At 49.0% G+C, this 26,705-nt stretch overlaps 1 protein-coding gene across 4 annotated transcripts in view; it reads left to right on the top strand.

Moving 5' to 3' along the window:
- Window positions 1–1,090: 1,090 nt before the first annotated feature.
- HIPK2 (homeodomain interacting protein kinase 2) overlaps window positions 1,091–26,705 on the top strand; it is a 128,238-nt gene continuing 102,623 nt past the window's right edge. For 2 of the 4 annotated variants that reach the window (XM_079303427.1, XM_079303425.1), the window contains exon 1: window positions 1,091–1,449. In XM_079303427.1, coding sequence (XP_079159553.1) covers window positions 1,431–1,449 — 19 coding nt within the window. In that variant the 5' untranslated portion in view covers window positions 1,091–1,430. Of the gene's footprint in view, window positions 1,450–3,576; window positions 3,602–26,705 lie in introns of those variants that run through there. The other 2 variants (XM_079303428.1, XM_079303426.1) reach the window with 2 other exon arrangements.

Raw genomic sequence — 26,705 nt, 5'->3', positions numbered from 1 at the left:
CAGAGGCTTTGCATGAGTCTCAGCTTCCTTTGCCTGCGTAATGGGTACCTGGTGACTGACCTTCCTTTGTAAAGCTCCTGTAAGGCATAGGGGATTCCTGCGGCTTCACCTACAGCTTTCCTCTATGCACCGACAGAAATGATGCTCGTCGGGTTGGTGCTCCTATAGCAAGAGCTCAACCGGAGAGATGGATGATTTAAAATTAAAAAAATCGGGGGGGTCGGGGGGGGGGGGGGGGGTGGGGGGGGGGGGGGGGAAGGGAGGGAGGGGGAGAATAGTCTGTCAATCTCAGTTAGTAAACACTTCTTTGATGTGGTTCCTTTTTAAAACAAAACAAAACAAAACAAAAACACAACCTGACTCGTAAAAGCAACAACGTATGTTTATTTTAAATGCATCCGCTAAATATTTACACTGCAAGTAAGCTAAACGGAAAAATAAAAAAGATAAATTGGAACTTTTGTCAGTGAACCAGATTGTGAAATGCCTTGAGGGAATAGAAGATTTATTTGGGGAGAGGGGGAGAGGTAGGAATTTTCCATGCTATTGTAAAACATGAGCACAAATTATATGATCCCCACAGCCAGTGAGTTGCAAAGCTTCAATCAGCAGCCTTTTTATTTTTTTCCTTTCCTCTCTTTTCTATAAAGAGGAGGGGGGGAAAGACAGAAGTGTTTCAGCAACTTCTGTTGACTGTTCCTTTTTTCTCCTGATTGAAATGTGTTGTTAAACAAGATCCCACATAATCTCAGCAGAGGGTTTCTCTCGCTCGCTCCCGCTCCTTCTGGGAAGCCGCGATCGGTGCCATCGGCGCTTGATTATTTGCAAACTCCCTTCGCTGCTTTTTTTTTTTTTTTTTCCTCCTTTTTTTTTCCTCCTCTCCGTCTCGGTCTCCGTCTCCCTCTCTCTCCCTCCGTCTCTCTCTCCCTTTCTCTCACCCCCAGTGCAACTTTTGCAGGCGCCCCGGCACACGCAGCCATGCCGCGCTGAGAGCGGGGGCACCGCGCCAGCCCCCCTCCTTCCCTCCCTCCCTCTCCTTTCCTCCCTCCCTCTCTCCTTCCCTCCCTCCCTCTCTCCCTCCCTCCCTCCCTCCCCAGCGCCGCCGTCCCGAGCCGGGGGGGCCCCGCCGCCCGCCGCCCCTGCCCGGCCCCGCGCCTCGCCCCGGCCCCGGCCCGGCCCGGCCCGGCCCGGCGCCGCCGCCCCCCGCCCGCTCGCCCGCCCGCCCCGGCCGCGTCGGAGGGCCGGCAGCGGGGCTGGATGTGCCCGGCTCCCCCCGCGCTGAGGTGGGCAGCGATGCAGAAGGCAGGCGGCAGCTTCGCCTCCGCCGAGAGACACCCGCTCAAGATGGCAGATGTGTGTTGAGTTTGGGGGGCTGCGATCTCGCGTCGTTCGTGGCGGCGTTGCCATGAATAACAGGCGTCCTTGCACCGATGGCCCCCATGTACGAAGGTAAGCCCCGGCCCGGCCCGCCCCGCCGGCACCCCTGGCCCGGCCGCAGCGGGGGAGGGAGGGGGGAGCAAGGGGTCCCCGGCCGCCCGCCCGCGGCTCGCCGTCCCCCCGGGCGGTGTTGCGGGGAGGCGGCGGGGCACCCCCGCCTTACCGGCGCCCGGCGGGAGCGGGGCGAGGCGCGGGTCGCCCCCCGGCTCAGCCCGTCCCTGGCCCCGCGGTCCCGGGCGCTCGGTCCCCGGCGGGGGGCGGTGGGTGAAGTCCGTGCCGGTGCCGAGCAGAACAATGAGGTGGACGGAGCTTGCCCTGCGCCTCCGTGTGTGTGTGCGTGCGTGTGTGTGCCTGCTGCCTGTCTGCCCCTCGCCGCAGTTCGCATTCCCAGGACCGGCTACCCGGCTCGCCGGTTTCCCAGGAGTTCCCTCCGCCGTGGCTCCTCTCCTGCGAGGCGCGGGGACTCCGCGGGCAGCGGCGGCGGGGGACGGGGCTGCTGGAGCCTGCTGTCAGCTCCTCTCGCTTCTCCTTCAGCCCAGCCCGGGCTGCGGCGAGAAGCCCAAGTACCCCAACTTAGTTTCTTTCGGGTTAAAAAAATCTCAATAATTATATACATATAAATATATGTGTGTGTGTGTATGTGTATACAGCTGTGTGCGTTAGATCGACATGTAGTCCAGGGTGTCTGTTTAAAAAGAAAAATTCAGAGATCTGTCGAGGTTAATTTAAATCCCCTCGCGACGTATTTTACCCTTCCCCGTCCCCCCTCCCGGCTCGGCGCTGCCCGGGGAGCGTTACATAAAGCGGAGGGACATCCCCCGGCGGCCGCGCCATCCCGCCCGGGGCCGCTCGGTCCGTGGCGGCGGAGATCCCGGGCGCGGAGGGGAGCGGGGGGGCGGCACGGGGACACGGTACTTTGCTCCCCATGGCGAGGCCGGTAAAACTTATCTGAGGAAGGAATCGAGCCCGGGCTCCGGCGCCCGGGCGGAGGGCGCTCGGCGGGCGGTGTAAAGTTACCGGTGGCCCGCCGGGTTATTTCTGGGCAGCCCCGGGCTCACCCGCTGTTCGGAGTTCGGACCCCGCCGCAGGCGGGCAGACAAAGAGGAGCGTTTTCGTTAGCGCAGGGAGGACAGCGGCCCCCCGCGCTCGCCGCGGCCGGGCGCGGGGCTGGCGGAGCGCGGGGCCGGCGGGGGGCCGGGGGCGCGGCGGGGCCGGGCCGGGGCCGGGGCCGGTGCCGGCGGAGGGGCCGCGGCGGGCCCGGGGTGCCGGCCGAGGCCAGCCCGCCGGCGGCGCCCTCTGCCGGCCGCGCCGCCGAGCGGCCCCGGCCCCCGGGCCGGGCAGCCCCCCCTCCGCTCCCGCCCCGCGCCCGGGCCGCCCCCGGCGCCTCCCCCGGCAGCGGGGCCCCGCCGCGGGCGGGGGGAGCCCGCCGCCAGCGCCGACCCCCGCCGCGGCGCGGAGCCCGCAGCCCTGGCGCGTACCTGCCCGGCCCCCGCCCGACGGCCGCCCGGGGCCGGGCATGACCCCCCGCGGCGTGACCGGGCCGGTGAGGCCTGGCCGGCATCGCCCCGCCCGCCCGGAGCCTGCCCAGCCCCTCCCGGGCCGGGGGGGTCATGCGGCGATTGCTCCCAAGTTCGCTTCTCGCCGGGCGCAGCCGGCGGGCCGTGCCGTGCCGTGCCGTGCCGTGCCGTGCCGTGCCGTGCCGTGCCGTGCCGTGCCGTGCCGTGCCGTGCCGTGCCCTGGAGAGCGGCGGCGCCCGGCGGGTCCGGGGCACCGGGGCGGAGGGTTCGCGGTCAGCCCGGCCGCGCTCCCCTTCCCGGCGCGCCGCAGTGGGCGAGCGCCGGCACGGCCGCCTCCCCGGAGCTGGGCAGGGCAGCCGGGGAGGGGAGGAAAGAGGAGAGAAAGAGGCCTCGGCCACTGCCGGGCGAGCAGGGCGCCGGCTTCTTCCTGGGGAGGGGGCGGCGGTGCTGCACCGGAGCGTGCGGTGGAAGTTTAGCGGTTCCTTCGAGCATCCTAACTTCAGCAGCGCCCCTGCTTCTGCCTGACTGGATAAAGAGAGCAGATGGGAAAAAATACCCTGAAAGTGACCCGTAGGAACAAGTTCCCCGCAGCAGATACGGAAGGGTCTGCGGCCAGGCTCTGCAGCATGCCTTAAGCCTCAAAATAGGTGAATATCCTAAATGGCAGGAGCCGGAGATAGCGTAAAGGCTGCTAGAAATTGTTTTATCTCCGTTGTGTCGCGCTATGCTTGCGGGTTAAATTGCTGCTGGATGGCAAGATTGCTCCTGGAGGGAGGTGGAGGAGGGGTTAATGATTGTTTTTCGCTTCCCAGTTGCCATGAGAGGTCCTTAGAATTCCCTGCAATATCGCAGTGCGTAGATAAAAACTTATTTATCGCAGGGGATGCATTTCCTCCTTGGAGGGAGGCAAGGACTGCCATCCTCCCTTGCGAGCCTCACGTTATGGCAATGAGGAGTTCGGTCTGTAGCCCTCCTCTGGAGCATCTGGTACAGTCAGGCCGCTGAGGAGAGCGCAAGGAACCGAGGGCTCGGATCAGCACTGCGACGGGCAGGCACAGCTCTGCCCCTGCCCTTGGCCGGGCAGTCTCGGGTGGCACACATGCACGGCCACCGCCACCGCCGCAGGGCAGGCCAGGGGAGGTGAAACGTTTCCCCGCCGTACCGATTTCAGAACATAGGCTCTTTGACAGAAAAAGCACCCTGGGAGGAAATGTGACACCTCAAAGGCCTTATGAAGTGGTTCTAGTAGAAATTTAAGTGAGTGATAACATAGAGCACACGCAGAAAGTCAAGAAAGCATTCTTGACGTGCAGGTGAAGGGTGGTGTGTGCTTGTGCAGAGCAGCTGGCTTAAATACCAGTTCTGGGGAAGCAGAATGGTGCCTCACCTGATATTAATAGGCGAGGCATGATAAATAAGTGAATATCTGGTGTGACATCCTCTCCCACACACACTGCGCCAGGCGAATTTTCCCATTTGTTTTAAGAATTTGGAGGTCTTGCTCATCTTCTCCTCTCCTGGGTTTTTCCTCGTCCCTTTTTTTTTAATTTTTTTTTTTTTTATTTTCCTGGGTGGTGGGGAGTTTAGCAGTAAAATGAAGGACATAAAAATATAACAAGTGAAACAAAACAGAAGTAACACTGCTGCGCAATGTTTGACCTGGTTTTTAGTTTCGTTTGTGAGCTGTACAAGGAAATGACTTGAGTTTCAAAGCAGACCTCATCAGGTGTAATCCTACATGGCCTCTGCTCCAGAGCTGGGGCAAACTAGTGGCTCCCATGCTTCTGAGCACCAGAGATGTGGCTTCATCAGGTGTGGCTGTACTGGCTTCAGAGGAGGTGAATGGCTTGAGCCAGGCAAGAGTCTGGATCTCTGGATCCTCCTCTAGGCAGTGTTACCCTCACCTATGCACTCACCTTGTGACTTACTGTGCAGAGAAGGGAGCCAGGCTGGGGTCCAGGGGAGATCCCAATTTAAGAGGGGTCTGCCAGACATCACAGGCTGTGGGTGGATTTCTGCCTAGGAGGGATGTCTCCAGCAATTTCCTTGGCGTCTCGTATCTGGCATCCTTCACAATTGTGTTAAGAAAGGTATTTATATGTATTAATCTTTATTTTCTAAATAGTGATTACCTCTGTTTTGGTTTTGTTCCTTTCGCTTTGCTTCTTACTTATTCTGACAACTTTGTTGCAATTCAGGGTGTATTTTTAGCAGCCACATCGGTAGTTTTCTATGTGGGTGGTTCATGGAATTAATCTGGGTAATATTTGTAAATTGCACCTCGCCACCGGTGCGGCTGCTTGAGCTGAGCACAGGCAGGGACCTGCATGCACGCTATCCTTGTCACACGTGGGGTTGGGAAAGCTGGAAAATCTGACCCTCTACTCGTTGTGGAGCAGATCCCAGTTAATGCTAGAAACAGGCCAGCCCTGCTGGGGTTTGAATGCATCCTCAAATCTCACCAAAGCACACAAAACTTGCTCATCAGGGAGGTGGCCCCAAGTGAGGCGGAGTAAAGGTCTTTACCCCAAAGTTCATGCAGTGAGATGATAACTCAGAGACGCTTCCTGTTTATGAAATAATAACCAGAACTTAAGCTATGTCAGTGCTGGGACCCAAGGCCTAAGTTTTTTATTTGCTCAGGATATGGCTATAGCCAGGATAACAGGAAGCCCCCTCCAGCTAAAATTATTGTTCTTATCATGCGGCTGTGTCTAGTGATTAAACAAGTTTACTATGTAATGGGTGAAAAATGCTGTTTTATTTTCAGAAGGGGAAAGAGCATTGCTGGGACTAGGGGCTGGGGTGAGCAGACAAAGATGCAAGCTCAGTTACTCACTGCAGTCGTCAGCCCTTGGGCTGTGTGCAGTGCATTCCTCTTTGTGGCTCTTACAGGTGGGGAAGAACCAATTGGCTTCAGCTGGACACCTCAACTGGCCTGGAAATTGAAATAATTTTCATTTTTTCATCACTGGCTTTTCCCATTTGCTCAGTGGTTGTTATTTAGTGCCCAGTTTTACATGGTGCTTTGAGACCACTGGATTTGGTTTCATCTAAAGGGATAAGAGTTGCCTGTCCTCCTTGGTCAGTGTAGGTTCTTCTACTGATGGGGAACAGCTTAGAGACCTCCTTGATGCCTGTGAGGCTTTTAAACTTAGCTCAGTCCTGGGAAGTTAGACTGTGTATTTGGAGATAGATAATGGACTTGGGTAGCTAAATGAATAAGGTCTGATTTTGGTCACATCACAGCAGTGGTGTGTAAAAGTATGTGAATATTTGGTCGGGAGGACAGTTGGGAAGTCAAATCATGACAGGATTGGTGACCTGGGCCTGGTATAAATCCCTGTCCTGCTTGTGGGCCTCACAAAGTGGGTCCTAGGTGATGTTAGAACTGTCCTGCCAGATGGTGAGGTCAAGGGAAGTGCAGTCACCTTTTGCTCAGAGCAGGCTAAGACACCAGTATGAAGTAGATGAGAAAGATTCTTCTAGCTGCAGGACTCAAGGCAACTGTAATAGTGCTGCCCATGGGCAAGACCCCAGAGAAGAATTTGCAAAGGCATTCAGTGGTGGGCTTAAAGCTGTTATGGGGTCCCCATCCCTGTGTCTGTAGGGAGCAGGTAGGCTAAGACTGGTTTGTTGGGGTTTTTTTTAAAGTTCCATGCTTTTCCTCTCTGATACCAATTTAAGAATATATTTTCAGGTTGTGCCTAAATTTAAGCTCACAGACAGTGCTGCTGACTTCATTAGGATTGTTTATGTCTTTAAAACTGGCCACATGCTGAAGTACCTTTCTGACTCATGGCCTCTATAGCTTAATCACTCCATTTATAAAATAAGGTTGTTTCCTCATCCATACTAGGAAATCTCTGCCCTCTGAATGTGAAATATTGTTTATAGTCTTTCTCTTACTTTTGAAAGGTCGATAACAAGAAGTGAGAATTAAACATTATTTAGAGAAAAGGTTGTTTCTTGAGCTGTTTACATACCCTAATGTGGACCAATTAACTGGAAGCTTTCTCTTTTGAAACTATTTCCCCTAGCAGTACAGAATTCACCTTTTCTTCTGAAAATAAACACAAATGATAATTTCACTCCAGACAGGGCATTTAGCAATTTGTCATGCAGGAAGAGTAGAGGCATGTTACTGCTACCCCTCATTTACAGCATGAAGCACCCCTGAGTACTCCCTCATTTAGTCACATCAGCAATCTGAGGTCCAACCTCAGGAAAGTGCAAGTGCCTCTATTTCAGGATCACTCCTGAGTTCAGGTAGCCTTCAGAATTGGGTAATTTTTATGGCCAAAATGCTTCTTCTAAAACTTCCACACATGTGAGTGGAGCAGCAGCAGCTGTCTCCATAGGTCTGCAAAGGCATTGCCACATCTGGGAAAATTGAGAGTCGGGACTAAATAAAAAAAGCTGTCTGTGCCATTAGGATATGTTTATGGAATGGAAGTAACAATAAGCTGTAAGAGTGTGCATTTATACCATGCTGAATATGTTCAGGGTGCATATAAAGAGTGGCTGTCTGATCAGGCCACTGACAGAATCATTAAGGAACAGTATTTTGCTTACACACAGGACATATGCAGAATAGCCAGAGGAAGGGAAGCATCTTTGGGAAGTGAACCCCTTGACTTGCTCCTGAGCTAGATTTTCATACAGATCAGCAGAAGTGCAACTGAAACCCAGGGAGCTACACAAGGGGAAGCTTGGTTTCATGTGATGAACATTAGCCCATATATGTTGTGTTCTGGAGGGAGAGGGAGTTTTATGCTGGGTGAAGGATGCCATAGTTTGTTCCCTTGGTTTTCTTCAGCATCACCATGGAATGGAACACAAGTTTGGAGAAGCTGAAACTCACCCTATTTACACATTGTTCTCTGTCCTGTTCACCTGCCAGGGCCTGTGCTGACATCTGTCTCTGAAATAAGAGCATTCACATACAGCTCCTTCCCTGAAAAGCAGGAAAGATCATCCCACAAGGCACTGATATTTGCCACAGATACTTGGGCAGTATCAACTTGGGCAGTTGCCTTCTCTCTTCTTTATAGATTTTAATCCATAAAGGTGCTAGCAAGACCTGGAACAATGGTGTTATCTGGCAGAACCCTGCAGGCTAACATCTCCTTTGGTCCAATAGGCTGTGATAGGTTAGGCTGTGGGCTATGCTGAAATGCCAAAGAAACTTACCTCTCACCAAAATAATTTAAAGCATAGGAAATGGGCAAAGGAAAGGTGTTCTAAGCTGTTTTAAACCAGAATATCAAATGCCTGTCCAGCTTGCTTGTCCAGCGTATTCCCCATGTTGGGAGAGTCCTCAACATATCCAGGCTGTCATCCCTGCCCTTTGCTTTGTCACTGGAAACATTTTACCCCCTCTGCAGATCTTTTCTGCCTAGCTTGCTCTGATTCATTGTCCTTTTAACTGTGGGTGTAGGGAAACTATTCCTTTGTCTTTGTCATGTCTTTCCTTTGTGTTCCTTAGGTCAAATCATATCTTGAACACATTCTTCAGTTCTTTCTCTTGTATCTTTTTCTTTCAGCTATGACCATTCTCCTGGTTCTCTGTGCTCCATCTCTCTTGAGCAGCACTGCTGGAGCACAGTGCTGTGTTCGGGTCCTGTGCTGGCCCAGGAGAGCAGAAGTGTTCCTTGGTGTCTGTTGCACTCAGTACTCCTTTTTGGTTTAACTTGTGCAGTGTAACATTGTTCATCTCTGTGCAGCTTGTGCTGTGGCTCTCCGATCCTGTCCAAGAAGTCTGATGCCTCATGAGCCATTTTCTCTCCTGCATGTGTGGAGGTAGACTTTTCTACCTAAGTGTGTGATTTTTCTATCTGTCCTATTTGAATGTCGTCCTGTACCCTTTGATTTGTTGTGATTGTTTTAAATTCTTATCTAATTCCCCCTATTTTGCAATCATGCTTGGTGTCACTTGCCAATTTAAAAAGCACAGTCTCTGTTTTTTCACTGAGATAAGTTTTGTTGTTTATCCTGCAGTCCCATATATAAAGTGCAGAAGAGAATAAATGGTTTCATAAAAAAAAGAAAGAGAATCTTGCCCACAAAATATAAAAGAAACTGGAAAACACATGCTTAACACTTGGCATTGTTTTCATACCTATTCTTTTGCTCTTCATTGGTGCTTTTGAGCTGTTCCTAATAACAGTTTTATTTGATTTGCCAAGCAAAAGCAGAACCTTAGTGCACTAGGCATGACATTGACATGAAGGGGTAGATGGTTACCACCCCAAAGAATTTGCATTTCATATGGATGCAGACACAGGAGGGTGCATCACAAATTGGTGGAACACTTTCAGGAAAGGAAATCACAATATATGGATTTTCTGCAACATTTGTGACAGAGGTTGCTCTGGGAAAGGAAATGGTGGGGTGAAGATTGAGAAGGAGTAAGTCAGTAGGTCAGGAACAAGAGAGAAGAGGATGAGAGAGGTGGGGAACAAAGCTGAGGGCAACTGACTATAACAGAAAAGAGGGAGATGATCCCTGAGTACCTCTGGGGCTGAGGCTGTCACAGCCAAGGCTGGCAGGAATGGAAAATTGAGTGAAATGCTAAAGATCCCACCTGGGACTGTTTCTGTAATTGCCCTTGCTGACTTCAGTCTCTCCTAGTTTTATTTCCCCTGTAGTTGTCTCACCTTTGGAAGGGAAGGTGAGTGAGGACAGGAGACACTACCTATATCCAGAGGCTCACAGGCAGAGCAGAGAGTCTGTCTGGGGATTCCCCATCTGGAGATGATACCAGAGGCAGAACTGATGCTGTGGCATTAGCTTAAAATCTCTGATCCCACTCACCATGCTCAGGAAACTGATGGGACAGAGATTATCCGAAATGCCAGCACTTTTCATTGATCTGAGATCCTTGTGGTTTCCTCTTCTCTGCCATTGCTCTTCCCATGACAACGGTGTCTATGCAGGAGAAATCTGACGTGCCATCCTCCTTCCTCTTCCCCATCAGGCAAATTAATGTTCAGTCTTCCCTCAGCCATACAAGATGTCTTTAAGGACATATGTCTCTGCCCCACCCTCTCTGTTATCATGTCTGCTCTACTCTCACCATCAGTGAAGGTGGCTAAAAAAAGGTATGAGCATGGAGACCCAGTCAGCAGCACCTTAGCTGTGAGAACTACATGTGCATCTTTGTGCACAGATGTGCATGGCCCCGGGGCTGGGCGCATCTCGCGCGTGTGAGGCTCAGCATACTGTTCTCTCTAGTGGCATGTCAGGTGTGTCAGTATGTTTGGCAGTGACTCTGTAAGGTTATGGTCTTTCTCTTGGGTGAAGAGAGCAAGAAGAGCTCTTTTTTTTGCTTGTAGTTTGGGGTCAGGGTGTTTATTTGCTACTGGATGGGATCCAGTAGATTCAGTATGTCTCTGCACAGAGAGGAAGCAGCAGAGAGGAAACAGTCTAGGAGGTTCCTGGAGTGTGTGGAAGATAACTTCCTGACACAGCTGGTGAGTGAGCCAGCAAAGGAAGGCTCCTTGCTGGGCCTGTGTTGTGCAAACAGAGAAAGATTTGTGGATGATGTGGTGTTTGGAGGCTGTTTTGGGTACGGTGATAGGTTTTCAATCCTCAAGAAGTAAGGAGGAGGCTCAGGATAAGGGCTGACCTTCTTGGACTTCTGAGCAGGGCAGTCTCTGGCCTGTTTAGGAGACAGATTGACAGAGTTCCTTAGGACAGTCCTGAGGGACAAAGGAGTCTGGGAAGGCTGGATGTTCTCCAAGAAACAAATCTTAAAGGCACAGGGGCACTACAGAAAGACATTGAAGTGCTGGTGCGTGTCCAGAGAAGGGCAACAGAGTTGGTGAAGGATCTTATGCACAACACTTAGAGGAGCAGCTGAGGGAGATGGGTTTGTTTAGCTTGCAGAAAAGGAGGCTCAGAGGAGACTTTATATTTCTCTGCAGCCACCTGAAAAGAGGTTGTAATGAGGTGGGGGGCAGCCTCTTTCCACTGGTAACAAGTGACAGGACAAGAGGAAATGGCCTCAGGTTGTGCCAGGGAAAGATTGAAAGTTATGAAAAATTTCCATATGGAAAGGGTTTGTCAGGCACAGGAGCAGGCTGCCCAGGGAAGTGGTGGAGTCCCCATCTCTGGAGGTGTTTAAAAGATGTATAGATGTGGTGCTAGGGAGCACGGTTAGTTGTGCACTTGGCACTGTTTGGTTAACAGTTGGTCTCATTGATCTTAGAGGTCATTTTCAACCTAAGGGATTTTATGCTTCTGGGGTTTTTTGCTTGAAGACTTGGGGTTTTTTTCTAGTTATGGATTGTAGAGGCATACACAGGATGGGGGATAGCCAGCAAGCTCCCTAACTATCAGCTGTATTAATAGGGTGTCACACTTCAGGAGGGAGTGTCACAGTGAATGATGGAGTGGCTTGGTGGAGGCTTGGACTCCAGCAGCAATACTCGGAGAATATCCAGTCCCAGAAAACATTTCAAAGAAAGTTTGTTTGTTTCAGGAAGATCCTTTAGCTTGCCCAGGATATTTTAACTTGCAGGCAAAAATTGTAAGCATTCTTTATTTTTAAAGTGTGGTTTATATTCTGTTCTTGTCTGCACTTCAGCACCATCGATGTATTTATCTTCTCCTTGTTAACACTTGCCATTCCTGGAACATCTCCTGCTCAGCAGCTGTTTGTAGGTGGTGGATTTTTTCCCTCTCCCATCATCTTGTACCTTTCCTTCCTGTTCAAGGCATCCATAAACCTCTTGTAGTGACATCATAGCTGTTTCCATAGCAACAGATTATGATACTAGAACAGAGGATAATATCAAACAGGAGGAGGAAGAGATAAATTATGGTGTTTGTGTGCGTGTGTCTGAGGGCTTGATTATATTCCTGCGTCTCTTCCAAGGATGTTGTCTGCCTAGCTTCTTCTCTGTTTATCTTACATGCCTTTTAAAGGTTAGGAAAATGTGAAGGAAAAAGAGATCTGGAGGTCAGAACAATACAGACGCATATTTTCGATGGTCTCTGTGTAAACCTAGTAGGCTGAGATTTATTTTTTTTACCTCTGGTAGCTCTCCTATGTCTCCTGAGAGTAATCTGGAGAAAACTTAGATGCACAACAATCCCCTGGTATGGCTTCACTTTTACTTTAATTACCAATTATTCATAGCCACTAGCAGCTGGGATCCAAAGTCAAGGATCTCTATGCTGTAGATTTTCCAAAAGATGGACAACTGTGGCTTGGCATTGCCCCAGAGAACAGACAACCTGCATTTGAGAAGTCACAGGTGCTCAAATCAGCCAGAGGTGGCATGGGGAGAAGAGGGACAAGTACCAAGAAAGGTATTAGGGGGACTGCGATCTCTAGACTGCTTCAGCCCTCCCAGAGAGTGATCTGAGCCTCATCCCAGGGTTAGCTTTTCACAGTGGTGTTTGTGGAAGAGCTGTGCCAGGAGTGGGTTGATGGTTTTTGACCATCTGCATGGTTCTTCCATGGCTTGGGGCTGTCCCTCTGTCAGGAGCTGACAGCAGCAGGATTGCAGAAGAGTGAGTGCCCGTATTGCTCCATATGCAGGGTGGCAGGAAGGCTGTTTGTTTAAAGCAATAGGCTGGAGAAGAATGTCCAGCTAAAATACATGGCATTTTATTTTCTCCTAGGCAGCATTTAGTGTTGACAAATTCCATGTAACTTGGAAAGGATTTTCAGAAGGTCTCTGGTTTACCTCCAAATAGTGGTAATTTCCAGACATCATTGCTACTTTCCTATTTAGATGTTTGACTTCAAAAGCTGAACAAAAATTTCCAAGAAAACCGTCTTTGATATCCTCATAACTCCGTGTCTCTGTGCAACCTTTAATCTTCCTCTTGTGGCAGAATTTCTGGGGAGTTAAATAGCCACTACTAGTATTTAAAATACCTGAAGTAGTGTCATCTCTAACTTGAAAATCTCTGGTAACACACTTGAGCTCCTTAACATTGACAAACAGAATTGATCCCGTGTTGAGGCACTGTGGTGCCCCAGGGAGGAGTGAAGTGGAGGGATCTGAGCACAGCAGTGCCAGGTAATGTGTCAGCTTACCTTGGCAATCCAGTTGGCTCGGGCAATGTGCAGTGGTGCTCTCTCCATTACAGGAATTCTTGCACAATGAGCCCTGGGTCTGCAGCAGAGCAGTGCTGGATTAGGTGATGCCCATCCTCCAGCTCCCAATGTGTCAGTGTACAGGAAATTTCTGGTAGCTGGGCAGGCTGCTGGTGTGCTTGGTGGTGATGCAGAGGGAAGATTTTGGTCGTGCTTAGTGTTGCCAGGATGGAGAGAAGGTGGCAGATCACACGAATTGTCTGAGTTGCTCAAACTCTGCAAGGCCATCAGGAGCTGGACAGAAAGCACACAAGACCTTGACGTGAATTAGTAGTTAGGTCACTTTAATGGAAGCTTATTGGGAGTCAGTAGAGACCACAGAGGACTGGTTGGGTGTGCTTCCCCTGCAAGCACCCACGCAGTGTGCTAGGTCCAGCTTCAGAGCAGGCTGACAGCATTGCCCTGGGGGGAACAACCAGCCCTCAGGGTGATGGAGGCTAGGGAAGCAGCAACAAGGTCCTAGGTAGAGAGAAGAGAGATCACAACCTTGTCTCTGAAACCAAATGAAAACAAAAGGACAGCTCTTGGCTACAGCCAGTTTGTGGATAGCATGGAGAAATCCAAGACCTCATAAATTCTCCAAGTCTACAAAGAAACAGGGAATCACACTTTTTCATGAGCACAACAAAAAAATTTCTTCATCTCTTTTAGCACAATCAATGGCACCACCAGAAACTTGCCTTCCTACCTAACCTCTCCTCTTCATTCTTTCAGCAGCAGAATATGTGTGTATTTAGCAAGTGCAGATAAGAAACAGGTTGCAACCCCCATTTTAAAATAGCTGCACTGTCTGAAAGGGACACGTGAGATCCAGACACAAGCATATCCCCTTGATGATGACAGTACTTCTCTTGCAGTGTCGTTTTCCTGTCCCTTATCTGAGGGTGTGAGCACCTGTGGAATGGAAATGCACCTTGCAAAAGTCTGTGCTGCCTGAAAGCACGTGCGACTCAGAAGGGACAGCAGGTGCTGCTACTGAGAGCGTGTGTGAGAGCACAGGTGGAAGAATATCTGTGTGTATGTGGGACTCCTTCCATGTTTGTAGGCATGTGTAGGAGTGTACACATGTGTTTGGTGTGGCTTCATCGCCTTTCTCTGTGGAAGACAGCATGGGCCTGATTCTCCTTAGCGCTGTTACACCATTTTTCTAACAAATTGTATTTGTAGCAGGGCTCTTTTCACTGCAGTGAATGAAGAAGGGAGATTTATTATAAATATAAATTAGGCTCTGTGTGTGTTTGTGAGCTGTCACAGCCTGTACAGGAGGAAATATAAACAAGGTGAATGCAGGGTGTTTATGGAGAGCGATGCTGTGACAGTGTATGTGTTGGCAGGAGTGCTGTCTGTAGTCTCTGCATAAGGGCTTGTGTTACCAATGTGAGTGTGGAAGACTGTAAATCACAGTGTGTTCAGGAGGGGACACTGCCACTCTGCCTTTAAAAGCAGGAAGAGATTTTTTTCCAAGCAATGTGACTTTCCAGGCTGAACAAAAGGGTTCCTAAAAATCTGAGCTTGAGAAAAATATCATTCATGACATTCTCACGGAGAGTGATCTGTAATCCACATCCACCTGCTCATCTCTATCCTGATCCAGAACATCTGCATGGCAGGCATCTTTCATGCACCTTCTCCCAGTGCCAGGTTTTGGTGGCCCAACTGGATCAGTTCTTGGATATATCTTCAGCTCTGCTAATGTGTCTCAGGTCTTCCTCAGATGAAACATGCTGAGATATTTGAGACTTTTGCCAGTGGTGTGATGTAACTGGGCTCTGTATACAAATGCAGTGTCCCTGGGGAATCTGTATCCCTTCAGATGTGTTTACTGTATCACTTACAATGTATCTAATGTAGGTGAGACTACCTCAATAAAGTAGCTGTATCTTTTCCAGTGTTTGTGCCGGTGGGCACCTGAGCCCCAGCTTTGTTCATGTTCCACGGTGAACTCAAGCTACAGAGTGTGGAGTTCCCTCTTCAGGACTAGGCTTGGCTCAAAAGTTATTTCATGTTCCTCTAAAATCACTTCTGTTTCCCAGAGGAGCACTTGAGTCATTACCAATCCTTGCATTTCCTCTCAGCCAGGAAGGGTTGAAGGGGTTTCAGGAAGAGGATGCTTTACGAGGAGATGTCTGCTTTCCCTTGCCATGCCCTATTGCAAACAGACACTGCAACTCCTGCCAAAAAGCTGCAGCCTGTAGAAAATAAGAGTGAGGGAAAAAGATGGGATGTGAATGAATGGCAGGAGAGGGCATGATTTCAGGTGGGGATGCCTGATGCATTTGATACCATGTACAATAAAGCAGATGCTCGTGGCAGCACTGATGGTGATCTAGGAAGTGTGTTTCCTTGGCACAGTTGTTAACATGGCATCACTGGAGCAAGTTGCAGGTCATAGTTTTTCATTTGGCTTTTGTTGTAGTTGGTACTCCTGGCCTTCTCGCCTCCTTGTATTGCAGGGCTTGTGAAGGGGATGGGGCTTTTATTCTCCTGGTGTATTTTGTGTCCTTTCTCCTGTTCCTGGCAGCTTCTTCCCCTGCCCCCTCCCCAGCCCAGCCCTGTCATGTTCATTTGTCCTTGCTGGAAGGTGACCAGCCCACCTGAGGTGCTCATGGCCAAGGACAGAGCGTGCCATGTATCAAGAACATACTGACTTCATGTGGGAACTGAAAGCTGCATGTCAGGCATCCCAACCCATGGGCTGGAAGGGCAGGGACCTGTGGTCACCCTGGGGCTCAGGGTGAGCCATGGGGGGCCAGCAGAGATGTGGAGGAAGAAGAGCATAGGCTGAATCACAGAGGTAAAACACTCCGTGGTTGCCATGATATGCTTGCTGAAGGGTGTATATTGGAGTTATTTGGCTAGCTGAGGCAAGAGAAGCAGGAACCTGTCCTGGTGATCTCAGCCCTCCTGCTTTACCCTGTAGGGATATGGGAAGGGCTGTGGGGATCAGGTGCACCCCATCCCCTGCTCAGGGTATCTGGGTGGATGGTCTGCCTGTAATACACTCATCCCTTTTCAGTGGGAGGTGGCAACCCAACAAGAGAGCTATGAAATCCAGCCCTGTGTTGGGACAGGCTGCACTTAAGCCCCATGTAAGCCCTAATTTGAAGGCTTAAAGGGAGCTGAAGTGTGACACTGAGTACTGTGTCTGAGCTTCACCTTCCTGAGCCACAACAGTCTATCATGAGGGGAGCCAAGGGGCAGGACAGCCTCCACTTTCCCAGCTGGGCCAGGAACCTTCAGCTGAACTTCTGGGTTCCAGCAGAAGTGTTGGATTTGGTTTTAAACTGTAAATGTGATAAATCATGGCTGGCAGTTCTGACTGCTGTAGCTTGCACTGTATGGCCAAAGAAGCTGTTGCAGTAACTGGCCTGTTCTGGCAGTCCAGCAGGTCTCCATCTGTCTGAGTATGTTCATCCCTGTAGTTCTGCCCCTGATAACTGCTTTCATCATTCCAGCCTCGCCACTGTTTCTCTTTGCAGGCTGGCAGCAGGTAACAGCACCCCTGTGCCAGGCTCCTAAAGGTCACATAGCCATTGTGGTGGGCCTCTGTCATGGGAACCCCCCCTTCCCTCTCATGCCTGTCCCCTTCTCCCCACACTTGCTGCCTGCAAAGGGACCTCTTCTATCTGGTGCCCCTTGGGGGTATGCATGGCTCTCCATGCTGGTGGAGTGGGTGAGCTGCCCAGCACAAGGTTAGTTACAGCAGGCTGACAAGGCTCACTGTTTCATCCTTTTTGGTTTGCAGCTGTGGTGCTTGCTTATTTATTTTTGCCAAATATTGTTGATTTCACTTAGGATCACTTCAGCAAGGCATGTCTTCATTTATTTCAGAGCCCGGTCACTGCTCAAAGCACGGCCATAGTTTTAAGAAAGCCACAGAGTGTGCCATGCTACATGTGGGCTTGGGATGGGGATTTTGACAAGGGGCAAACATTTGTCTAGATAGTTTCTGAAGGTGATGGGCCCCCACCATTGTGCCTGCTGTATTTCTGGGAAGCACAAATATGCATCTGTGTGTCTGTACAGGCCTGAATCTGCACGTGTCCCTGGGAGTGTCCTGTGACATCGAGCCCATGTTCCTCTCCCAGCCAGGGCTGTGGGACTTTGGCCAGTACACCAGAGAAAATATCACTCTTGTTTTTCAACCTTTACAAGAAAACAGATTGTTTTTAAGTCAAAGCTAAGATTGTAGCACTTGCTGGAGGCTGGGAGGTAACTGTAAATCCTGGGTCTCATTTGCACAAACACATTTGGTTCCAATCCTTAAGGGCATTTTCTCTTCCCCTGCTTATGCCTTTGTTTCAGAAACATGTAAATTTTGTTTGGATTTGTTTTTTCAAAACACCACAAAATGTGGGAAGGGGACTTTTAAATGACGTTTGGCACAGATGGGATAAGGAGTATTCTGGATGCTCCACTGGGTAGGAATCTGTGGATGGTTGTCATTTAGGCTGTGTCAGTGGGAAACACTGAGGAGACAGGATACACCAGGAGAGTAGCAGTGATATTTGCAGTCTCTTACTTGTAAGTCTGCTGCTCAGATAAGGCCTCGGTTTTCTTCTGGCCCAGCATATGAGACTGTACACAGTGGGTCTTGTTTCAGGTGTGAACCTTATATGCAGGGTCATTTGGTGGATAAATGTCCTGTCATGTGAAGGGGTACAGGCTCTGTCGCAAGGTTGCACAGGAATGGAAGGTGACGCTGGCCAGTTAGGCTCCTTCTAGGGCAGAGACCTGCAAGATGCCCCTGCTGCCATGGCTGTCCAGAGAGGGAAGAAAAGGGGCTTGATTTATGCCCTCAAGAAGCTGGAGGTACAGATCTACCCAAGAGCTCAGGAGGAGGCAGCATGGCCTGCAAGGTGAGGATGAGGCAGGGCTACCCTGCTGTGGCTCCCTCTGGGGAGGCAGGAGAACCCTGCTGGCAAGGGTGTGTGGTGGGAGCTCTGCACCAGCATGGTCATGCAATGTGTGCTTCATGCTCTGTTTCCAGAACTGCCAGGTTGGTGTCTTCCACCTGCACTGGCTCCCTGGGAGGAAAGAACCAAGGGAGGGTTGGTGGGTTGTCTACATAGGGACTGACTGTTGCAGGAACCACCCCAGCCTGCCATGACTGTAGGCAGACAAGAGGGAGAGGTTTGTCCTCTCCCACCTTTTAGCCAGAAGGATGCATGTGCTTGGGGGCTTCTGCATGCTCTCTTGCCATGCTGATGGGTTTCATGACACGACTTTTAGCACCTGAGGATAGGTGTGAAAAGGGAGGAGGTGGAGAAGTAGGAGGTGGAGGTGGTGTGAGTTAATACAAGACCCAGTGGGAAGCAGCAGCAGGCAATATTATTTCTGTGGTTCGAGCCAAAACTTTCTCTCTCACACACTCATTAAATTACAACTAATGCAAGTAGCATTGTGAAGGAGGAATTTGGGAGCTGTCGTTCATCATCCAGCCGTTTGTAACGAATGTGCTTCTCAGTGCCATAGCCCATAGCCTTGCTGAGAAGTAATTCACTTGGTATTTGCAGGCATGACATGCATGCCATAAGAATTCCACTGTTAGCATTATGCCAGCGTTAGTGAGAGGATATGAAAATAAATGATGAGCTATTGTTTTTCATTATTAAGTCCAGGCTTTTTGCTCATCTTGCTTTTTTCCTCCCTCCATCTGTGAAAGGAGGAGCCTCTCTGTTCTTTTCTCTTTCAGAGCAGGCAGGTTGTGCCCTCACTCATCCCAGATTCCCTATCTTCCTTTCAGACCAGCACCCTTCTGCTGCTCCCTCCACCTGTCTCCTCCTGGGTTTGGAGCTCTGCTGCAGCAGTCCTTTAAATTGCTGTAGGGTATTACCACAGAATGTTATGACATCAGAGGGGATCTCAATATCTTCTTACGGGTCTACAGAACTGTTTTGCCCTTACCATCCCTCAAGAGGACCAAGCCCTGCTCTTCATGGTTGCACTGGCAGGTTCAGACTTTTGGTAGTGGGTCAGCAGTTTGGTACTTTTAGGTCATCCACAAGCCTTAAGTGACTCTTCTATTATTAAAAAAGAGGGAGAGCTCTTGAGGCAGCTGTCAATCTGAATGTACAGGAGCAGGGCTGAGCAGCCTCTGTCAGGGCCTGCTGGCAGTGGCCAGCACTTAAAAGAAGTCCACCATGCAGAACGAGAGGGATCTGTGACCCATAGTTGTGAGAGGCATCTCTGTCCTTTCCAGTGGGCTTTCCTGTTTTTCCTCCAGAGCTCTGTAAGTGCAAAGGACTTAAAATTACAGACGAATGAGACACGTTTTCTAGTGAGGGTGACTAAAGAAGAAAGTATAGCAGTTTCAGAGGTGACCCCTGTTTCTGGAGTCATCAATTTGTGGGGCTGGCATAAGCTGTCACACAAACATCCACCTGCACAAAATAAAAGACTTCTTTGGAAAACTGGGCTTAAATATCCCCATGAAATCCTTGAACTGATTCAGTACCAGCACTATACAGGATTCCTGTGCTTATTCTTAATCAACTAACCCAGGCAGTCTTTCATATCAGTGAGTTGCTGCTCACTCCATGGCCCCAGCCCACACTGGCTGTTCAGCAGAAGGCCTGGCTGAGCTGAAGGCAGATGGCAGGGTAAGAGCTTGTGCTGATCCTGCTGCTATTAAATCTACCACTCCTCTGCACAGCAAGCTGCTCCCTTTGAACATCAGCAGAACCGATTTTGAAAGCTGTGCAGCCCAGCCTTGTGTGACAGAATAGCTCATTTTGACAGGTAAAAAGATACCTTGGTAAACTTTTGAGTAGAAGCTGTCAGGGATAACCTCAGGATGCTGGAAGAAGCAGCCATAGGCTTTTAGGCAGACCAGCAGCCAGCTGCAGGTGTCATGTTCCCACCTGAGAGGGGAGATGTGAAAGCCAATGCTTTTTTCTGCCATCCTCTTTATTCATGTGCTCCCAGGAGCAGCGTGAACCCCGGAGGGTTCTGTGACGTGGCTGTGCACGTAGCCGTGGTTATGAAACCCAAAGCTGCTGGGTCGCTGTACTCGTCCCACCCCACACCGTGCCAGCACACCCTGGCACACAGTGACCCGGCTACACTGTGGTTATCCAAGTGTAGCCATGACCTGTGGGTCTCCCAAAAGCTCTCAGGCCAAGTGCTCCCTGCCCCACACCCGCACTCACTGACACGCATGCAAGCACGCATGCAGTGCACAGCCTTCAGCACCCGCAGCACGTGTGGCTCTCAACAGGTCACTTCAGGGCACTTGCAGAGTCCCACGTCTTGGAAACAGGGGGGATGTGTTCCTCTGCCTGAGCTCCTCCACACAGCCCTCTGACAGCCCTTGCAGTGATTGAGTTCTTTCCTCTGTGAAGTGATACCTGCATTTGATTCTTCTTGAATTTTGCAATATGCATAAGAGGGGTGGTGGTGACACTGGGCTTGAAGCCATCAACTCATATTTACTTGTGATCTAAGACAGTGATTTCTGTTCAGACCTCAAAGGGCAAGCTGCTGTGTGATTTAAAGTCATGCTACCAGCAGGACCATATGACCTCATGGTATGAAAAAGCAGGAGATTAGCAAAGAAATTTCTAAGGTACGCAAATGTCCATGAGGAAAAAAAAAAAAAATACATTAACAGGAGACTCTGTGAGAGAAGGCTGGGGAAATGACTAATATGTGCAGTTTGATTCAGATGTTCCTTCTTGATTCAGATGTTCCCTCTTTGATTCAGGCCCCCTCCTTTGCTTTCTCTACCCCCTACCTCGTCTTGGATTTTTCTGCCTTTTAGAAGAGAGCAAGCAAGGGAGAGTGGAAGGACTCAGTGAGGAAGGAGTTAAGGGAATGCTCGCTAGGGATTATAAAACAGCCAGGCACTTGGAAACAGTTAAGAAGAGAGAAACAGATCTGCCAGGAGGGAGTGTGGCACTGGAGCCGGTGGTTTATTTTCATGCCTCCCTACACAGCAATGCAGAAGGCTCCCCTACAATGGGGATGGAGGTAAGAGTGGCAGGAATGGGGTGGGTGCTGGGGTGAAGGTGTCAAGGTTAAATGGGCAGTGAACTTCTCCAGCACCAAGTTCACCAGCCTTCCCACTGATCCTTATTGACAGGCTCTGCTCTGGATGTGGGTTGTTCCTGTATGGGTGGCAGCAGGCAGCACCTACCATGGCCTGAGGGCATGGCCTTGCCCTGGGGGCAAGATGTCATCTTTGCATGTTGGACATAAGGAAGAGTGGTCTGTGTGCTCTTGGCATCACCCTGGAGAGGTGGACACAACAAACTTGCTGTGTACACAGCGTGGGCAGGCCTGTGGGTGCCCCTGCATGAGCATGGGCTGCGTGCCAGGTCTTCTGTGAGCGTGGCTGGGGGAGGGCAGCTTGTGCAAGCCCACCTGGCCAGGAGGAGCCTTCTGTCATGCTCTGATGAGGTGGCTTTGAGTCACAAGGAGCTGTGTTTTCACTCACCCTGTACTCATGCCTCAGAAGCCCATTTGAGGCCTTCTGCACACCATGTCAGGCACCAGGCATCGTAATTGGGACAGAGAGCTAACTTCCTCCTAGTCTGAGGAACATTGCTACTGTGATGGTGAGTTATCAAGTGACCTGAAGGCAGGCCCTGCCATCACCCCCTGCTCTTCAGCTCTGTTCATGAAAAATGGTGCTGTTTACAGTCTCCTGGCAGAGGGAGCTTACAGGGAATGACCCTTACACTCTTGCAGTGGCCACAGGGAGAACTGCGCCTGTGCAGTTCTTTTTTCTTGAGGAAAAAAACCCAGATGCAACTATTAGAATCAAAGTGTGTGGAGGGAGAGTTAGTCAGTCTGCAAGTGTCAGGAGCTTGTGAGGAAATAGCAGGAGTTTGCTGACTAATGCCAATGATGCACAAGGAGTAAATGAGAAATACGCAGGGGAAGCCCTGTGTTTCTGAATTTGGAAGAGAAAAAAAAAATTGAGGGGGGAAAAAAAGGAAGGAAGATGTACAGAGTTACTAATCAGCCCCCAAAGTCTCTGACCTATATCTCCTTCCTTTCCCTGGAGCCATTCTTGAAATGAAAAATTAATAGAGAACAACCAGGTTTTACCTCCAGGGTACCCTTTTGGGCTGCCACGTACTACGGGTGGGGAGGAGTGGATAGGACTTGGGAGTCCCTCAGCACCATGCAGAAAGCAGAGTAGTCTCAGTCCAGGATTTTGCAAGGATGTCCAGAGAGACTGAAGCAATCTCCTCTCTAGAAAGGATGGTCTCTGGCTTCAGGTGGTTGGGAAAAGGATTTTGAGCTGACACACTAGGTTAAAGCAGACCAAGAAAGAAGATAGTCCTTGAAGTTACTGTAACTTTAGCAGGGGAAATGGAAGTGAGAAGGGAAAAAAGTATATCAGGTCATTAGTCCTCTGAGGGCGAAGTTCATTCTGTCTACAGAATATTCTTCCCTCTCTTCCCATTTTTAGGTTTTTTAATGAGGAAAGAGAATCCTTATTTAAGAAGCTAAAACCTAGGTTTGTGGGCCAGGAGATTTAATTTTCCAGTTCTGATGCTGCCTTGCTCTTCAGGCTTGAGCAAGTCACTTTACTTTCTTCTGGCACCATTTTTATCTCTCTAAGATGCAGATTGTGATACCCTTTGTAAAATATTTTCAACCTATTGAATATAAGAAGGGATGTGTTTTTTGAGGTGAGGAGGGCCTGGGCATTGAGTATTGTGTGCTGTGTGTTGTGCAGGAGGAGGAGGGCTGATGCTGTGGGGTTTTTGCCTGTACTGGAATAGGCTCTGTGTCCGCCAGACACACCCACAGCTTTGGGCACTGCTGGATTCACTGCTGGATGGAACCACATAGCTGTGGAGCTCTGTGATAAGAGGTGTAATCACCCACTGTGGCAGCAGGGCTGGGCTAGCTTTGAGGAGATCTGAACATATGTGAAAATCTGGGCCTTTACCTTCTCCTTGTGTTGGATGACCTGAACTTAGGTGCCCAAGGTTACTGGCTCTATTTTATGTATGGGTCTGGATGCATCATGTTGTCTTTGTCGTGGTCCTTCAGAGCTTATCTCCTTAGATCTTTGCAAGATACCTCTCTTACTGTTGTCTACTGTGATAACTATCCTCCATAACCCTGAAGGGCCAGAAGCTGAGCCATCCATGCTGTCTCTGCATGGACTTCTGCCTCTTCAATAGTAGGATCCTTACACAGCTTGAGAAACTAGGTTATATAGCAGCTTTAATGGGGCTTTTTCCAGACACTGATTGACCTGATTCCTCAGACCAGCTGTTTTATTTATTAAGCAAAATAGGAGAAGGCATCTCCTAAATAAATTTAACTGTGGAGTAGGTTTAAACTATTTTTTTTCATGAATTGATATGGAGCTCTTACTTTATATTGATTTTTGTAGATATTAATTTATGCACTATGAATGAGGAAGATTTGTCTCTCCATCTAATCCTATTTCTAGAGAGAGATTTACTTAATGTGCAGTGTAATTTGTCTAATGTGCAACTTTGTACGTAGAGTGTACCCAGATTCAGCAGAAACAGTGGGTATAATAAAAGAGAGCACTGTAGTGCAGTGCTGTAAATCCCTCTGTAATTAAAAATACTGAATTAGTCAAAGTTAGTGCAGTCAGGAGGCACGACTAGCTCAAAAGCAGGGATATACAGTGAGAGTTTTCAGTGCAGGACAGAGGAATTGAGTCTGTGTTCCTCTCTGTGTGGATATGGTACCTGTCAGGGGGAGGAACTGTTCATAGACCATTTGCCAGGAATACAGCTTGGGTGGCACAGAGGAATTGTCAGGAGTCACCCTTGGGTTGTCCTTGCATGTTCCCGAGGTGATGGAGGAACCAGTTCTGCCAGCTCCCACATTGTCTCACATTGTTGTCCAGTGTCGTGTGTGTCTGTGTGTCTGTGTGTGTCTGTGTGTCCCGGGTCCTGTGCACAGTTCCAAGGTTGGATTTTACGCTCCTACAGAAGTGTCTCTAAAATTACTTCATTGCTCTGAAGAAGGCTGGCGCCAGCAGTTAGTTGAATTATTCCCACCCCCCCACCGTCTGTCTTTTTGTCTGTCTGTCTGTCTTTCCTGGTGTTGGCACAGATAAAATCACTGCCTGAAATTTTCAGACTTTTTTTTTTTCTTACTGGAATTTGAGACTCTCCCTGCAAATAATCAGGGGAAGGATCAGTTTATACCAATGTAAGATTCACTTACATTGTACCTCTGAGTACTGTCCATCTGCCTGTCCTATATCCAGCTTATGACCAGCACTGCCTGTGGTGCCTGACACTTGCTTTCTCTTTCTGAGAGAACAGGAGGAAAGGTGGGGCTAATGCTCTAAGCAAAAGTCCCTGCTTGAAATTGAGTAACAAGACTTTGTTGTGTGTTAAAGTTAAAAATAAATTGATTTTGTTTATCTGAACAGGATATAAAATAAAGTTCTAGTTAAAGTCTGTGTTTCAGTTTGACTAGATTCTGTTAGTGTAACATCTGCTTCTTCAATAACTGAGAATACAAGGAAAAGTGTATTTTATGGCAATGACCTGCCGTTGAGGCCATCCAACAGCTTCCCTATTTTAAGACCTTCATTTTTAGTTGTTCACAACTTTACTAAACTTAAACTGTCTGGGCAGAAATTTTCCATCCCAGCTACCTGCCTCAGAATGTATATTTAGAAAACAGGTCTTTTATACTTCAACTGAATTTTTTGATGCATGTTAAATATAACAAATGTATGAAGAGATGAGAAAGCAAACCTCCCCATTAACAACCCAATAAAATTTGAATGGTATAAATGTCAGGAATACCACTTCTCCTATCTCCAAGAGCATCAGCCCAAAAAAATGGTTGTCACCACAGCCTCAACTGGCAAAACATATTTCTGGAACACTTGTACCAAAGAGTTTCAATTGAGCATTTAAAACTAGTGAAAGCTTTTCACATTATCTCCCTGTGCTTTGCTTCCCTGCCCATGACGTATGGATAATAGTGTCTTACTTTATAAGGGCAGTGTGAAAATACATTCCTTTATGTTTGTGAAACATTCAGCTACTCTAATGATGCATACTGTAGGAAAGGCCATGAGTAAATTATTTATTCCATCTGCAGAGCAGAGTGTGGCAGGTAAACAAGGCTCAGGGCCACACCTCCAACAGCACCAAGAAGATGAAATAGTAACTGAGTGCTCACTGGGTGAGCACCCTGGATCCTGCTGCACTGGGTGAGGCCAAGGTCCTGTGGAAAAATAGCCTGTGATTATGTGCTTAACAGCTCTGCCATGGTGCACAGGCAAGAAGGAGCCTTGAAGGTTGCACAGGCAGCCATAAAGCTGAGTTTTCCTAAGCCTTGCAGTCTTGATTTGCAGCTTTAAATAGTCTTGCTTTCACCTGTCTCTGTTTTCTGTGTAGTTGTTTGGTCATGCAGGGTGGGAATGAGGAACAATAAACAGCTGTTGCTCCTGGGAGAAGAGACAGGAAAGTGTTTGGTGCCGTTTGTCATCAGAGAGGAAAACTGGTGAAGCCTTCTGTCCAGACATTCCGTGTAGGAACAAGTGTGACCCCCGAGATGGAAGTTCAGGGTTGGAGGAAAAACGCAAATGAACTGAGATACCTTTTTTCCCCTTATGACAATTGGTGCTGTTTTTCTCTAATAATGCTTTATACCATTAAACAGCAATGCCACAAACCAAGATTTGCAATTTATTTTAAGGAAGAACAAGATCATGCCATTACTTTTTCTTTGGGTCTTGTGGGAAGGCATTTTCTGATTTTACCCTGGGTACTCCCAGTTCTGGTTGCTCCCTCTCCCAGATCCTGTCCTGTGGAAGTCCCAAATGGTACACTCACGAGACCATAATCTTTAAGCTTGGGAAAATGATCCAGCCCTGACTTACAGGCAGAATCAACCCCAAATCTCTCTGCCTTCGTTCACTTTGTTATATTTTGCTTTCCTTCCATGTGTGTTCTCCCTTCAGGTCGAAGGAAGCAGTGCTGCCCAGTCTGTTCAGAGTTGTATGTGGGCAGCAGCAGGGGAGGAGAAGGCTCTGGTTGAAGGTTTGCAGTTGAGATAGTGATAATGGCTCCAGTGAGCAAGCTCTGTCTGGGGTGGCTGTGGTGCACACCTCTGTAGAAGTTTGCCCATGTCACCATAGTATCAGCTGTTTCTTCTGCACTAATTTAGGATGGGAGTAAGCTTGTGGGGGAGTTGGGCATGGAAAGCAAAGATTGCCATCAGCTGGGAGCTTATGAGATACAAGAAAGTTGTATAGATACAGTGACTTTAAAGGGTTACACACTCACTGAGCTCTTTTCAAGCTGAGGAAAGTTGCTCATTCTCTGCCTACATTATGAGTCAAACTAGGATGCACATTTTCTTGAAATCCCTAAACCCTAAAGCCCATGCACAAGAGCCTCTTCTTGATGTGGTTTTCATAATTGATGTTTGGCTATTTCACAGTTGCTTTTCCCTGTGGAATTTTTCTTTAAAATGCCCTATATTTCTTTTTAATTTTGACTGTGCATGACAAGTTTATATTTCAGAAAAAATATTCAAGCATAATTTTTTGTAAAGCTAGGATATCATTAGGGTACTTTGGGGAGGGAGTTGCTTATTATTTCTGATGTCCCCTGAGGAGGTGATAACTGAAGTCCTACCAGTATTTCCCCTTCTTCTGCATGTGA

This window comes from Erithacus rubecula (genome assembly GCF_903797595.1).
Source record: "Erithacus rubecula genome assembly, chromosome: 4".
In the NCBI taxonomy this organism is placed as follows: Eukaryota; Metazoa; Chordata; class Aves; order Passeriformes; family Muscicapidae; genus Erithacus; species Erithacus rubecula.
This window is presented reverse-complemented; position numbering and strand designations above follow the sequence as displayed.